This window comes from Eretmochelys imbricata, chromosome 20 (genome assembly GCF_965152235.1).
Source record: "Eretmochelys imbricata isolate rEreImb1 chromosome 20, rEreImb1.hap1, whole genome shotgun sequence".
Lineage (NCBI taxonomy): Eukaryota > Metazoa > Chordata > Testudines > Cheloniidae > Eretmochelys > Eretmochelys imbricata.
The window spans coordinates 18881832-18896571 of record NC_135591.1 but is presented as its reverse complement, the minus strand read 5'-3'; the positions used below and the strand labels follow the sequence as shown (position 1 = coordinate 18896571).

The window sequence follows — 14740 nt, the reverse complement described above, 5'->3', positions numbered from 1 at the left end:
TGTGTATGATGACGGGTGTGTGCATAGCGGAATGCATAAAGGGAAGTTGGGGAGTGGGAGAAGGACCAAAAACATGAGCGAGAGACACATGGACAGAGGAGGCGCTGGAGTGCCCAGAGCCCAGCCCACGGCAAGGACTGCGGGATTTGACCCCTGGGGTCTTGTCTGCACTGGACTGCTTGTCCAATACGCCTCTGTCTCCGCGCCCCAACCCATCCCACTGCAGATGCTGAACCTGTTTGTGGCCGTCATCATGGACAACTTTGAGTACCTGACCCGAGACTCCTCCATCCTGGGGCCCCACCATCTGGACGAGTACGTGCGTGTGTGGGCAGAGTACGACCCCGCTGCTTGGTAAGGACCTTACCCTCATCCCGCACCTCCTGCCCCCGCCCAGCAGCCAGGGCTCCCCTCCCTCCTTCGAGGGGAATATTGGAGGGCTCGGATTTGTCCATGTCTCCGGGGGAGCCGAGATGAGCCTCCTTGATCAGCAGAGAACTGACTGTCGAGGGCTGGGGAAAGGGGGGTGAGGAGCAGAAAGAACCAGGGCAAGGAGGAGTGGGGTCTAGCTGTCAGAGCCTGGCTGGGGCTGGGTGTCAGGACTCCTGGATTCCATGCCCAGCTTGGGACGAGGAGTGGGTACTGGACCCAGATGCCCTTGCTCTAATCCACTATTCCAGGGATGAGCAGTTACTTGGCTTGGTGGGCCTTGGATCTGATTCAGTGCCATGGGGATACTGAGCTAGATGGCCTGCTCTGGACAATCCAGCGCAGACATCGGCTCGGATTCCTGGGTTCTTGTAGGGTCTGAAGTTTCCAGGCCCACCTGGAAGTTTCCAGGGCTTTGGGAAGGGGGTGCAGGGCACCCTGGGGTCCAAGCACCATGGGAAGGAGCCATTAGCCAGGGTCTCCTGAGCCGAGACCCCTTTGCACTGTAGGGGGGAAGGGGTTGGATCTTAGTCAATACCCTGGTTTGCTGGGCAGCTGCTGCCTTTGGTTAGTTCCTGGACAAAGATGGACAAAGCTCCTAGAAGCAGCCCTTGTTAGTCACACAGAACAGTAAGTTATCTGCCCGGCTGCCTCCTTCCATCCCCTGACAGATCATCATGTCCTCTGGCCTGCAGGCAGGGGGCTGTGTTCCTCCAGTTGCCAGGAGGGGCGACACATGGAGGCCTCTCTCATCGCTGAATGCCAACTCTCCGGGGCAGGTGCTGCTCCAGTGTGCTGGCAGGGCTTCCACAGCTCAGCTGGTGCAGAGATTAGAGCAAATCCCTCCCACGTAGTCTCTCCAGGATTCGGGGAAGACAGGACCAGTTCCCACTGAGCACTAACCCAGCTGTACGCTAGTGAGAGCGGACCCCAAAGCCCGTCCACCCCTCCTGGGCTGATTCTGTGTCCCCCACGGGGCCCTGCGAACGCAGGCTCTTGGATCTTGTTGCTGTTTAATGTTTCCTTTTTCAATTTTAGGTTTTTGCAGCTGGATTCTCTCCAACCCTCCCCCTTTCCCAAGCCAATCGAAGGGCCCTGGGGGTGTCCCTGCCACGTCCTGGGGATGTCCCGTGGTGCCCCGGGCTGTCCCATTATTAATGCACATTGTGAAGTGGGTAACAGCTTGCAGAAGAGAGGCTGGATGGAAAACACAGGGCTGTTTTCCTCCCACGCCCTGATGAGTCCCCATATGCTATTCAGAGACACCACGCTCTCAGGGCTAGATGACACAATCAGCGCCGCCAGGGAGACGCCACTAGCTAGACACAGGCCGCTAGGGGACGTAGTCCCACCCCGGCTCTGTGACATTATGACTCCTCTGCCCCTGTGTATCCTCTGGAGCCGGGAACTGCGTTGGGGCTGGGCTGGTGCTGCACCATTGAGGCACTGGAGTGGGGCCAGCCTGCTCCCGCGGAGGATTCCTGGCGCGTTGTGTTTGGTTCTGTGCTGGGGGGCCGCCACCCCAGGCATCATGCTGTCCCACATCGTCCCTGTGCCCTGTTCCGTTTCTAGTAAACTCCCGTTGTTTCCAGGTTTAACGTGTTTGTCTACGCTGCCAACCCTACCTGGCAGGCCCTGCCAAGCCCAGCAGGAGGAGCTCCCAACCGGCCCCCCGAGTCCTATCTCGTGCCACTGGGGGGTAGACACAACCCTGCCCCCGCCTTGGCACGAGGGTCCTTTGCATATGAGTGACACCCCTCCCCCAGTAAAAAGAAAGCAAAATGTCGGGTCCTGATCCCAATCCCACTGGAGTCAATGGCAGCCTTTGTATTGACTTCACTGGGCTTTGCATCAGGCCCTGGGAGAGGCCTATGGGTCTGAAAACAGAGCTGGGAGTCTGGAGCCCTGGTTCTGTCCCCAGCTCGGGTTGGGATGTGGGGTCTAGTGGATTAGAGCAGAGGGGGCTGGGAGCCAGGACTCTTGGGTTCTGTCGCCAATTCTGCTGAGGGCTCCCTGTGTGACCTTGAAAAAGTCACTCTCCCCCACCCTGTAGCTCTATGCCTCAGTTTCCCCAATAACAGATGCACCTCCCAGGACATCGTAGCCAGCTGTGGTCTGCCAGCTGCTCAGTAGTAGCAATTTTAACACCAGGCCTCTACTCTGCAAAGGCCAAGCACTTTCAGCTCCTGCTGGAGCCCCCAGGAACGCGTGTCCAAACCCCCAGCCCTAAGGTAAAACCAGGCACTATTGTTGTAGCTGGCCTAGGCGCCCATTCCCGGCAGCCTTGCTGTGATCTATGTGTACATGACAGTTTGTGTGTTTCTCTCACCCTGTAGTAGCATCTGCACTAACCCCCTGTATTCTTCTTGCAGTGGCCGAATTCATTATAAGGATATGTACAGTTTATTACGTGTTATATCTCCCCCACTGGGCTTAGGCAAGAAATGCCCTCATAGGGTTGCTTGCAAGGTTTGACTTACACTAAAACCTGCTAGCATCAACGGAATGAATGTTGCTTATGGTTTCTTTAATATATATATTTCATATATATATATATATGTATACACACACATCTCGGTATCCTGCACTTTTCAAGAAGTAATCCAGTCACCTACTTAGCAAACAGAATGCATACGAGGATGCCGTCCGCCCAGTACCGCATGGAGCATATCGGTGATTTTGAACCCTTTCTGCTTGCTGTCAGCTGAAGCTAGGCCCTGAGGATTTGTACCACTGTGTCTCTACACACACACCCCCACCACCCTTCGCACATTGAGTTTTTTCATCTGGGGAGGACGGAAACTGCATTGACACCTCTGCCATTTATCCCTTCCCTTCCCCTCCCCCCGTCCACCACCTTACCCCCCTCCCTCCAGCATTGGCAAAGAGGCGTGCTCTAAGCTAAATCTCTCTCTCTCTCTTTCCTGTTCTTCGCTACAAAGGTGGCCCCGATCCTGCAGTCCTCCCTCCCAGAACACCAGGAGGAATTTTGCCTAAAGGACTCCAGGACCCCAGCAAATCACTTAAGCATGTGCCTACTCCAGTTTCTCTTAAGCAAGGGCAGAACGCAGTGCCCCCTGAAGGCAATGGACAAACTGCCATTGATTTCATTGGGCAGTGGATCGATGGGGAGCTTAAGTGCTTTGCTGAATCAACTGTTGCCTTCCCCCCACCCCGGAAGCTGTCTAGTTACACATAGGAATGAAAGATGTGTGAGCTCTCACTCTGTCTGCTGAGAAGCAGCGAAGTAATCTTTGCATTTTTTTCTTCCATTTTTTTCCCGTCCTTTTTAAATTGATTTAAAATATTTTTTTTCTTCTTTGCATCTCCCTCTTGTCTATTTTTTCGTGCCTTTTTTTTTTCTTTCCGCTACCAGGGGCCGGATGACTTTCACGGATATGTATGAGATGCTGAGGCATATGTCTCCACCCCTTGGGTTAGGGAAGAAATGCCCACCCCGGGTTGCTTATAAGGTAGAATAAATTAAAAAGACAAAAACATGCAAATCAAATTCACTTAATTTTTTTTAATTTTTTTTTAACCAAAACATTTTTTTAAAAAAATCAGCCTATACAATATCTTTTTATACATTTCTTTGTGTTTTTTTTTCCTTGATCAAATCTCTTAAATAGTACGGTGTGTCCGTTTGAGTCCGTTAGCATTTCATGTTTCAGAGACTCCATTATGGCAAGTCAGCTGGGGTGGGTAAGAACTGAAGTGCAAGGTGCATGTTAATTCTCTACAAGCCCCTTTTTAAGGATTCCTTCTTCCCTACCTTTTTTTATTCAGTGGAAGAAACATTGCTTTAAAACGTTGAATTCCCCCACCTCACCCGGTTGAACCTTTCTCTGTAGGATGAGCCATACAGCTCTGATCGACCTGTCACTTTTCAGTCATTAAAGATTTCCTCAATGGGTGGGAGACAGGTGGATGGAAACTGAAAGGTTCCAGTTCAAAACTGGACAGTGGGAAGATGTCAGGGGTCAGAAATCCCTTGTGGGCCTGATCTAGAACCCATTGAAGTCAGTGGGAGCCTTTCCACTGAGTTTGTCGTGCTTTAGGTCAGGCCTGGGATGAGAATCCCATAGGAGGCCAGGGAAGGAAAGGCGATTCAGGTGAGATAGCGGCACCATGGCTCAGAGTATCTGGTCCATTCCTTTCATGGAATGATCAGTGAGGACTGATTGCAAGTCCTGGGGTAGGAGGGAACAGTAAAGGCAGTGAATTTTAAAGGGTTGCTCTCATTAGCATCAGAGGAGCTTGTAGACAGCACAGTCAAGATCGGGGACCATTGTGCTTGGTGCTGTATAAACATACAGGCCAGACTTTTCAAAAGAGCTCAGCACCAATTTAGAGTCTGTTCACACAGAGACATTTACTGGCATAGCCACAGTGGTTTAACACCCCTTGTGGAACCTCGAATTCCAACATTAGAGTGCCATTCTCTGGGTTATTTTGAACAAGCAACAGAAACCAGACAAAGGCACTCTGATTAAGGAATAAGAGCTGGGAGTTGCACTGGTGTGTTGCTCGCGGTATAGGTATACCAGTGTAGTTACGCGGGTAAATCGCCCCAGGTAGACGAGCGCTCAGGCACGGAAGTAAGTAGCCAGATTTTCAAACAATTCTGATGCCTACCCAGGAGTGAGCTGCTGAGTTCGGGCCTTGTTGGACAAGCTGGGTCCAGTGTGAGTGCTGAGAACTGGGAAATCTGGCCAATGCTTAGATTTCACCCAGTCTACCCATCCGTAGGCATTCCCCATCATTTCTCTGGGATCCAGTGGAAGCTGTTTGCTTGGATGTAAAGATCCCACTGCAGTGTTTCCAACATTGCTGCTGAGGGTTAGATCCTGGGAGTGAAATTGACTCTTGGAGGCTGCTGTGCCTAGTGATTCAGGCAACATGGTGGGGTACAGCAGAACTTGGTTCAGTTCCTTGCAGTGTCTTAGATTCGCTGGGTGAACATAAGCTAGTCTTGGCTCTGTGCCTCGGTTTCCTCCCCTTTCAAAGTATGAGAAGCTAAACATCCTCCGTGGTAGAAAGGAAATTAGATGCTTAGTTTCTTTCCAGTTTTGATCATCTTAATTGTGATTTGTAAGCTAGATGGGCAATTTGTTTGCAAAATATCAGATTTGTTTGGCTTTTTTTGCCTGACAATATCTCTTTAAACCAGTGACACCGTATTTCTGACCACAGTGCATTGTGGGAGATCCAGCACGCTCCTGCAGTGCAATGGTGGAAGCTGAGGAGAGGGTGCACCAGGTCTTAGCTGCTAAGTGAACTCGAGTTATAACTCAAGCGTTGCCCCATCCACACGTACAAACCCTACATTCAAATGCAGTGGTGCATCGGTGGCTATAGGCTAAAACTCAAGTGAGCACAACTTGTCAGCTGCTAACATGACCCTTCTGTAATGTGGATGCAGGCTAGCGCTGCTGATCCATTCCCTTCTCATAACTCCCCCTGATGTGCCCAGAAGGGACAGACCAGTTCTCCTTCCGTTCGCTGGAAAAGAATCCTTAAAGTGGCTCAGCTTATTGCTGTACAAAGAACCATGGCAAGTGCCCCAGAAGTCCTAGTGACACCTGCAGATGTGTGGGTGCTGCAATTCGACTGTTATGGTCACTCTCAGTCAAGCTGGGTTGACTCAAGAGGAGTCACTTGAGTGTGGATAACTCGAGCTAACTGCAGTGAAGACCTGCCCAAGGCCTAAAGGTGTGATTTGAAACATGTAGCTAAAGATGTAACAAGATCCTATTGCTGGAATTTGAAGCTGGACAGGTGTAGATTTAGGCACAAATTTTTAACAGGATAATTAACCGTTGGCATGACTTACCAGGGGTTGGGATGGATTCTCCAGCATTGGCCCTGTTTAAATCAAGATTGGATGTTTTTTCTAAAATAGTGGCTTGAGTTCAAACAGGAATTAATTCAGGGAAGTCCCATGGCTTGAGTTCTAAAGGAGGGTCAAACTGGATGATTGAAAAGGGCCCCTCTGGCTGCAGGATCCAGGATTGAAATTCTATGAAAAACCAATGGGAAAGGCTGTGTGGACTTGAAACTAGGCTGGTTTTTGTTTAGCTCAAGTCAGTGGTCTGGAACGCTGGGCTCAGGGCTTGGCTGCAGAGGGAAGTTCTTGTGGAATCTGGTAGAGTGTGAATTTGGCAGTGTGGCCTAGAGGTAAGAGCCACTGGAGTGGGACTCAGGAGAGCTGGGTTCCAGCTCTGTAACTAGCCTGCTGGGTGATTGTGGGCCAGTCACTTCCCCTCTCTTTGCCTCAGTGATAATGAGAGCAACCTCCTTGGTTACATGCTTTGAGATCTGATGGAGAAGAGCTAGGTGTTCTTGTTCTAGCTGTTCTGGACTAGCTGCAGCGGAATAGTGATTCTGCCATAGCTGTGCCGGTCAATCTCCCTACAGAGACAAGCTCTAAGGCCCCGATTTTGCAATTGGATGCACACGGGCAGACACTGAAGCAGAGAAATCAGTGGGCTTCCACAAAGGTGCAGAGTTCTACCCACATGATCAGCTTGGCAGGAGCTAAATTCATCCTGGGATTAATCAGGTGAAACTGCAGCAGCTTTAATTGCAGATGAGTCTGTTCAGGCCAGGGGTGAACATGGTGCCAGTGTCAGAGACCAAGCGCTTGTGATCTCCAGCCTCATTTACAAGGCCTGGGGCATAAGATAGGTCTTCTCAGAATGGCTCACCCAGCAAGTGTCTTACACCTCCTTCGAAAGCCCCAGTTCTCTGCCCAGGAAGCTGGTCCCCATCTTTAATCAGCCCTATGGGGAACTCCCTTTTGCTGCTTTCAAAAATATCCTCCACCAGAGACAATATTAACAGCTACTAACCTTTCTTTCTCACCCCCTTTTCCTCCCCGTCCCCAGACCCCCTTCTCTGTCAATGCAGTTCTAACCTGGCTAGCAGCTTCTCTCCTCTTCCCGTCACATTCAGTCTTTCCCATCTCTGGTTCTCACCTCACCTCCATTCTCTCTCCCTGCCCCACTCCTGCCTTTCCCCCGGCTTCAAAGCTAGAACTGCCCTACAGAGCGGTTTTGGAGGGTTCCCATTTATGACTGAGGATCCATAACCCACTGCTTCCCTCTCTCTTTTTTCTTCCGCTGTCGCAGGCCCCCTCATTGCTCCTTCAGACACCCAGAGCTCGCCTTATCTATCCCCCATGCGTGGTGTCCCTGTGCGTCTGTCTGGTCCTTGCCCAATAGGGCTCAGCCCATTGGCAAAGTGCACTGTCCCTACACCGGGCTGCTGCTGTCTGGGAGAGACGCGGGGGTGGGAAGGCTGGTCCCAGGGTGCGTTCTCAGAAGCGGAGCGTTTGCTCCTGCCCCTATCCCAGGCTGCCAGCCAGAATAGAACCCGAGTCTTTCCAGCACCCGACCCACAGGCCTCTCAAGGAACAACTCCACCTGCTGCCAGGCCAGCCAGGATCACACGCTGCCGACTGGCCAGGCGGCAGGGGCTTCTAAGGAGCAAGTTGTGTCAGGCCCTGACTCTCGCATCCACTTTAGGCCGGGTCTAAGAGCTATACTGGCAAACCTGCCTACTGGAGATGCAGCGCCTACCAAGACAGCTTAGACCGGTTTCCCAAACGAAATCCGCTATATTCTCTGCCGGTATAACCGTGTCTAGACTAGGGCTTTTGCCAGTAATGAAATAGCGTTAAAAAAATCACATCCCCAAGTGTCGTTACTGGAGAAGCAACAGTTTCTGTGTAGGCCTGAGCCTGGCTCCCCACGCTGATGCCTGTTCAACTACGTCGGGGGGTGGTTTTGTTATGAGGTGCCAGTATGATTCCTAGCAGGGACACTGCTACAGGGATGTGAAGGTGCCTTGTAGCTATTCCCCTACGGGAAAGGAAATAAGCAATATTGACACAAGGTGCCTTTATATTGGTAGAATTGCATCGTACTGGGGGGCGTACCGGGGTAGCGCTATCGGTAAAAGTCACCCCCCTGCAGGATGTGCTGTCACTAGGACAAACGCTGTGTCAACCGGGCCTAAATGGGAATCAGGCCCCTAGTGCCTTAGCTCCCACAGTGGTGGGCACTACAGAGAAACTGAAGAGAGCCCAGTGAGGCATGGGCGAAGGAAAGGAGGTGTAGGTCTGAGTTCCGTGGGGCAAACAGGATCACTTGAGGAGGCTGGCACAGCTCTGTCGGGTTCCCACCTCTTCACATCCCGGACTGACAGAGCTATGCCAACAAAAGCCTTTAACATTGACCTGGCCTTGTCTTTGCCTCCTACTTTCTGAGCCTTTAAAGTTATGCCCAGGTCCACATTTTCCTCCAGCACCACAAGGGTTGGGAACTTCCTTTTTTCTTTTGCATGAAAGCTGAGGTTGTCCCATGACTCCAGGAGCTGGGGCTTTAAGAGAGATGGTGGCACGGAGCAGCTCAGGGCAGGCAAGGGTTCTACCCTGAGACTTCACACTGGAAATTGACTGAGGTGTTTGTCCTGGTGCAACCACATTGGTTACGGGAGTGGGTTTTAACGACTGTAGCTATAACAGTAGAACTCCTAGTGTGGACACAGCTATACTGAGATAAAAGCATCTTAAAGCAGTATAACTTACTGCCTTTCCCTTATGTGAATAGCTTTACTGGTATAAGCAGCTGTATATGGTGCGTCCACACTAGGGGATTGTACTGTATTACCGGGACCCAGCAGAAAAGGAGAAGGCTGATGTATCAGACACTAGTGGAGCTATGGGACTAAGGACTCATCTCTCTTCCTGCATCTGAGAGGGGGGTGATGTCTAGTGGTCAGAGCAGGGAATCAGGACTCCCAGGTTTTGTTCTTGGCTTGAGGTGGGAGTGTGGTTAGAGGATTGAATTGAGTGTGAGGATTCCCAGGTTCTATTTCCAGCTCTTCCATTTGCTCCCTGGGTAAGTCATGTCCCCTGGTTGTACCTCAGTTTCCCCATTTTACAGAGCTCCTCAGACGGCAGGTGCAAAAGTTTTTCACCATGTTGCTTTTACTCCTCAGTAGCCTCTCCTCAGCCTGCCCATCAGTCCTTGCTCCTCCGCTCCCCTCACTCTGTCTAAAACCCGCTGGGCTCTCCATTCAGTCCTCCTGGGTATCTCATACCCGCTGAGTCTTTTCTGTGCCCTCCCGTTCACCCCCTTTTCTCTTGGCTCACTCCTCCATGACAGCTGCTGTCCAGAAAACCATTGCGAGAGGAGCACTGGTGCCGTGTGGAACAGCGCCCCCCGCAGAGGGGTCATGGCTGATTGCGTTCCCCTCACCCAGGCAGCTCCATCCCAAACCCAGCCTGGTCCCTTCTCCCTCAAGAGAACCGTGTTATGGGCCAATCCTGCCTGATGAGTGCACCATGCTGACCCCAGGCTTGCGGGTGACCTGGCTCTTCCAGGGTCACTCGACAAGGTTACCGGATAACCTGGTTTGGCCTGTCCATGTCGCCCTCCCTGCTGAGCCATGCATGTGCCAGGGCATTCTGGGAAAATCCGGGGAACTATCCTATCATGCTTTGCCATGGAGGATTGTGGGTGCTTTTCACACAGCACAATGCATTTTGGGAAGGTCTGGCAGAGTCCTGGGAGGCTGGGTATGTCCAACTACCCTGACCTGCGTGGAGCATGGACACACCTGGATAATCATGCAGGGTCCTGTTTGCAACTGTATCGGGGGGACCAGCCCAAGTCAGATTTGAACCTAGATCAGGGATGTGGCAAATGTCCCATTATCCGAACCACGGAGCAGCGATCGGGACCACATAACGCTATTGCTGGGGCCTTGGGTGCCCGATAGCTGACAGGTTGAGAACGCAGCACGGGGGGAAGTGTCCTGAGCCTGGAGGGTGAAGATGGGGGCTACTTCCACAAACCATGGGGCAGTGTGGAGCTGCACTCCCCCTCTGTGCTTCAGGCCAATCTCTGTAGGGCCCAGTTTTCTGGACATCATGCTCGGATGGACCTTCATGCTAATTTTCTCTTCATCCTCCCTGTCAGTCCTACTCCCCCCCTCTGTCTTTTTCCCTTCTTGTTTTGCTGTCCCTCCCCCGCCTTCGTCAGTTACATCCCTTTAAAGACCAGAAGAGACCTCCCCACTAACCCCATCTCCATATGGTCCACAGCCTTATCGTAGCTAATGCACTAACTGGTCGGCCAGTGTCCAATCCAACCCTGAGCATCTTGTTGCCCAACAGCCTGAACTCTGAGGAATGCCGAGTTTCTGTCGATTTTTTCATTTCTTCCCTTCGCACCTTGAGGACGCACCCATTCTTTGCACCGAGAGCACAAAAACTGCGGGCCTCTCTAGAGCAGTCTATACCAGAGCTATGAATGAGTCTCAATGTGTCCTCTGGGAATGCTTTCTGCCGCATGCTGCATGCCCGCTGCATGAGCCCTGGCGTGGCGCTGTCTTGCCTTGGCACTGGGAGGAACGCGCTTTGTTGGATGGTACTGGCTGCATCCTGTGCAGTGAGCATTAACTACGCCTCCCCTGTTTCCCTTTGCTGACGCCGAGTGCACTGCTGCCTTGCAACATGGAGTTTGTGTTTCTTTCTTTGTTGATTTCTTTATCTTAATTTAATTTTTTTAAAAAAGTCAGTGAGCTCTTTGGAAAGAACTCTGGGGAAGGCAGGGAGGGATGCAACCCAGAGAGGAGAGGTGGGGTCTAGAGGTTGGAACAGGACTTCTGGTTTCTCTGCCCAGCTGTTGGAGGGGAGTGTGTCTACTGGTTAGAGAAGGGAGCTAGACGTCAGGGCTCCTAGGTTCTACTCCTGGCTTTAGGAGTGAATGTGGTCTAGTGGGTAGAGTTGGGAGTCAGGTCTCCTGGGTTCTAATCTTGGCTCTGGGATGGAACTGTTGAATAGTGGTTAAAGCAGGAGCCTGAGCCAGGACTTCTGGGTCCTATTCCCAGTTCTGCCACTGACACTGTGTATAACAGGGAGACAGTTGCCTCAGTTTCCCCACCTCTAAATTGGGGACAATTCTGGCCTGCCCACCAGTGGCTGAGGTTTAATCCCTAAATGCCAGCGACACACTCTGAGATCCTCAGCTGGACAGAGACAGGTATAGGCCAGGGATGATTGTTGTAAAGGGAGTGCCTCATTCATTGGCACTGGGCACCTTCATAGGCCCATCAGCATCCAGAGGGGATGTGGGGAGGGGTGTTGGTTAGCAAGAGCTGGGGATCCCCCAAGTACTGAACCCGGTGACACCTCAGAGTTCTCCCCAGGGCTCCCCTGTTTTGAAAGTCACGCCGGTCTCAGGTGCGGGGACCGTGAGGGTGACGCGCTTCTGCTTGCCTCTCTGCAGAGGCTGCTCCGCATGGACCTGCCCGTGGCTGACGACAACACCGTCCACTTCAACTCAACCCTCATGGCTCTGATCAGGACCGCACTGGACATCAAGATCGCCAAAGGCAAGTGCGAGGCTCTGGGGCAGTGGTGGTGGGGAGCTGGCTCCTCTGTGCAGGACGGGGGATTACCAGCAGGGCACTGCTCTGCACCCCACCTTCAAAAGGAAATCCACAACTGCTCCAGTCCTGCTCTCTCCCAGCAGGGGGCACTGCAGGGAGCAGGGCAGGAGCACTGGCTGTGGGGGGAGCTTCTGGCTGCTCCAGGGAGCAGGACAGTAACACTTTCACTGGGAATCTGATATTTCGGGGCTCCGATGCCCAGCCACTGATCTTCCCCCCGGCTTGTGCCTTCCAGGAGGAGCCGACAAGCAGCAGATGGATGCCGAGCTCCGGAAGGAGATGATGGCCATCTGGCCCAACCTCTCCCACAAGAACCTGGATCTCCTTGTCACCCCTCACAAATGTGAGCATCCCTGCTTGTTCCCTGCACTGTCCCCAAGCTCGGCAGACTGCCTGGCTTCTGCTGTAGGGGCAGCCAGCCCCAGCCCTGGCATGGGAACTTCCCCGGGATGGGCATAGCACCCATGTCCAGACAGCATGCCCGCCCCCCATTAACCAGGTCACTGCTGCCCAGCAGGGTGAGCTGTGCAGGGCTAAGCATCCCGTTCGCACCACGGGGGCTCGCGCTGTCCCGTGCCCATTCTGTGCATTGGGGGAGAGATGTGTGTGCTGGGGGGGCTGGGAGTCAGGACTCCTGGGGTGTGGGAAGGGAGTGGTGTCTAGTGGTTAGAGCATCAGGACTCCTGGGTTCTATCCCAATGTGCCACTGACTTTCTGGGTGACTTTTGGCAAGCTGAGCCCTGGAGACTCCCAGCCACTCAGCACAGAGGTCTGTCTATCCGTCCATCCATCCCCAGGGATCTGTCTGCTCTGTAAAGCCCCTTATCTCTCTGGCATCTCTACGCCTTGTTGTGCCCAGGGCCAAGACCTGTGTGGGCCCAGAGTCTGTGTCCCCATCTTCCCCACCATCAATGGGGGCACTCAGCTTTGGGGACCAGAGGCTGAGAGGGTTGAAATTCTGGGGGGAGTTGGGCTGCTTCGTGCTGGGCCAGGGCAGGGGTGGGGCTGCTGATAATGCTCAGCCTCTCTCCCTTCCTGCCTCCCCCAGCCACGGACCTGACAGTTGGGAAGATCTATGCCGCTATGATGATCATGGAGTACTACCGGCAAAGCAAGGCCAAGAAGCTCCAGGCCATGAGGGAGGAGCAGGTACATCCCCTGGGGTTTTCAATTCCTGGCTCTCCCACTGACTCACTGGAGTAAGCCCCTTTGCCACTCTGTGCCTCAGTTTCCCCCGCACATGGGGCTGGTCAGGCAGACTCACCTCCGCGAGCGGGTAGGGTGGAGCTGCCTGAGAAGTGCATTGAGACCCTCAGGTGAAAGCCGCTACCACAGTGAAATGCTCCTGCCCTGGGCGGGAGGTTTGAGCCCAGGTTCCCAGCCAGGGGGAAGGAGGCTGCCCGGCCCAGGCTGGCTTGGGGGCCTGCTCACAGCTTTTGTTCCCTTCCCATAAGCTGGTCTGATGCCTCCTGTCTTCCCTGCAGAATCGAACGCCGCTCATGTTCCAGCGTATGGAGCCACCGTCGCCCACCCAGGAGGGGGTCCCGGGGCCGAACGCTCTCCCGTCCTCCCATCTGGACCAAGGGGGTGGCCTGTAAGTCCTGAGCATTCGCTATCCGGTTGTCCTGCCCTTGCTGGAGAGCCCAGGACTGGCATAGCCGGGAGCTCCTCCCACAGCCAGCTCTCCTGCCCCACTCCCCACAGCGCTCTCTGCTGGGAGAGGCAAGGACTGGAGATCACCATACCCTGCAGAGCCTCCCTGCGGGAGAGCCCAGGACTGGAGCAGCTTTCTAGCTGCCAGAGAAGCTGGGCGATGCTGGCGTGGCTCCGTTAACGGCAGATGCGCTGCCTGCATTGCTGGTTAGCCCCTCTAGGCCAGCACGGGTGGCTATGGCCTGACGTCCTGTCTGCTCTGGCAGGAGTGCGCCTGAAGGGGGCATCAAGGAGAGCCAGTCCTGGGTCACCGAGCGGGCACAGGAGATGTTCCAGAAGACAGGCACCTGGAGTCCAGAGCGAGGTCGCCCCGAAGACATGCCCAACAGCCGTCCCAATTCCCAGGTGATCGATTGATCGATGTCCATATGCACATAATCTGTCAATCCCTATATACCCCCTCTATCTATTTATCTATCTATCTATCTATCTATCCATCCGTCTATCCCCATGCACCCCCTCTATCTATCTATCCATCCGTCTATCCCCATACACCTCTCTATCTATCTATCTATCTGTCTGTCTATCCCAGAGGTGGGCAAACTTTCTGACCCGAGGGCCACATCTGAGTATGGAAATTGTACAGTGGGCTCACAAATGCTCACAAAATTGGGGGTTGGGGTGCAGGAGCGAGTGAGGGCTTCGTCTGGGGGTATGGGCTCTGAGGTGGGGCCAGAAATGAGGAGTTCAGGGTGCGGGAGGGGGCTCCAGACTGGGGCAGGGGGTGGGGGGGGAGTTGGGGGGTGAGGGCTCCAGCTGGGGATGCAGGCTCTGGGGTGCAGAAGGGTGGGAGGGGGATCAAGGCAGGGGGTTGGGGCTCAGGAGGGGGTCAGGCGTGCAGGCTCTGGACAGCACTTACCTCAAGCAGCTCCCGGAAGCAGCGGTATGTCCCCTCTCCAGCTCCTACGCGGAGGTGCACCCAGGCGACTCTACGCACTGCCCTGTCCACAGGCACTGCCCCTCCCCCTGCAGCTCCCATTGGCCCCATTTGGAAGCTCCCGACCCCGCTCCCCAGCAGGAGCTCAAGAGCCAGATTAAAATGTCTGAAGGGCTGGATGAGGCCCCAGGCCGTAGTTTGCCCAGCCCGATCTATCCCCGTACACACGCATCTCTCTGTCTGTCCCCATTCACACCT

The 14740-nt window shown here is 53.7% G+C and overlaps 1 protein-coding gene across 1 annotated transcript in view; it reads left to right on the top strand.

Moving 5' to 3' along the window:
* The window catches only part of CACNA1A (calcium voltage-gated channel subunit alpha1 A), a 168864-nt gene that overhangs the window by 130089 nt on the left and 24035 nt on the right, over nucleotides 1-14740 (top strand). Inside the window, exons 37-43 of the mRNA XM_077838173.1 lie at nucleotides 227-354; nucleotides 3806-3902; nucleotides 11730-11835; nucleotides 12128-12235; nucleotides 12941-13041; nucleotides 13377-13486; nucleotides 13812-13950. Of these exons, the coding sequence (XP_077694299.1) occupies nucleotides 227-354; nucleotides 3806-3902; nucleotides 11730-11835; nucleotides 12128-12235; nucleotides 12941-13041; nucleotides 13377-13486; nucleotides 13812-13950 (789 nt within the window). The remainder of the gene's footprint in view (nucleotides 1-226; nucleotides 355-3805; nucleotides 3903-11729; nucleotides 11836-12127; nucleotides 12236-12940; nucleotides 13042-13376; nucleotides 13487-13811; nucleotides 13951-14740) is intronic.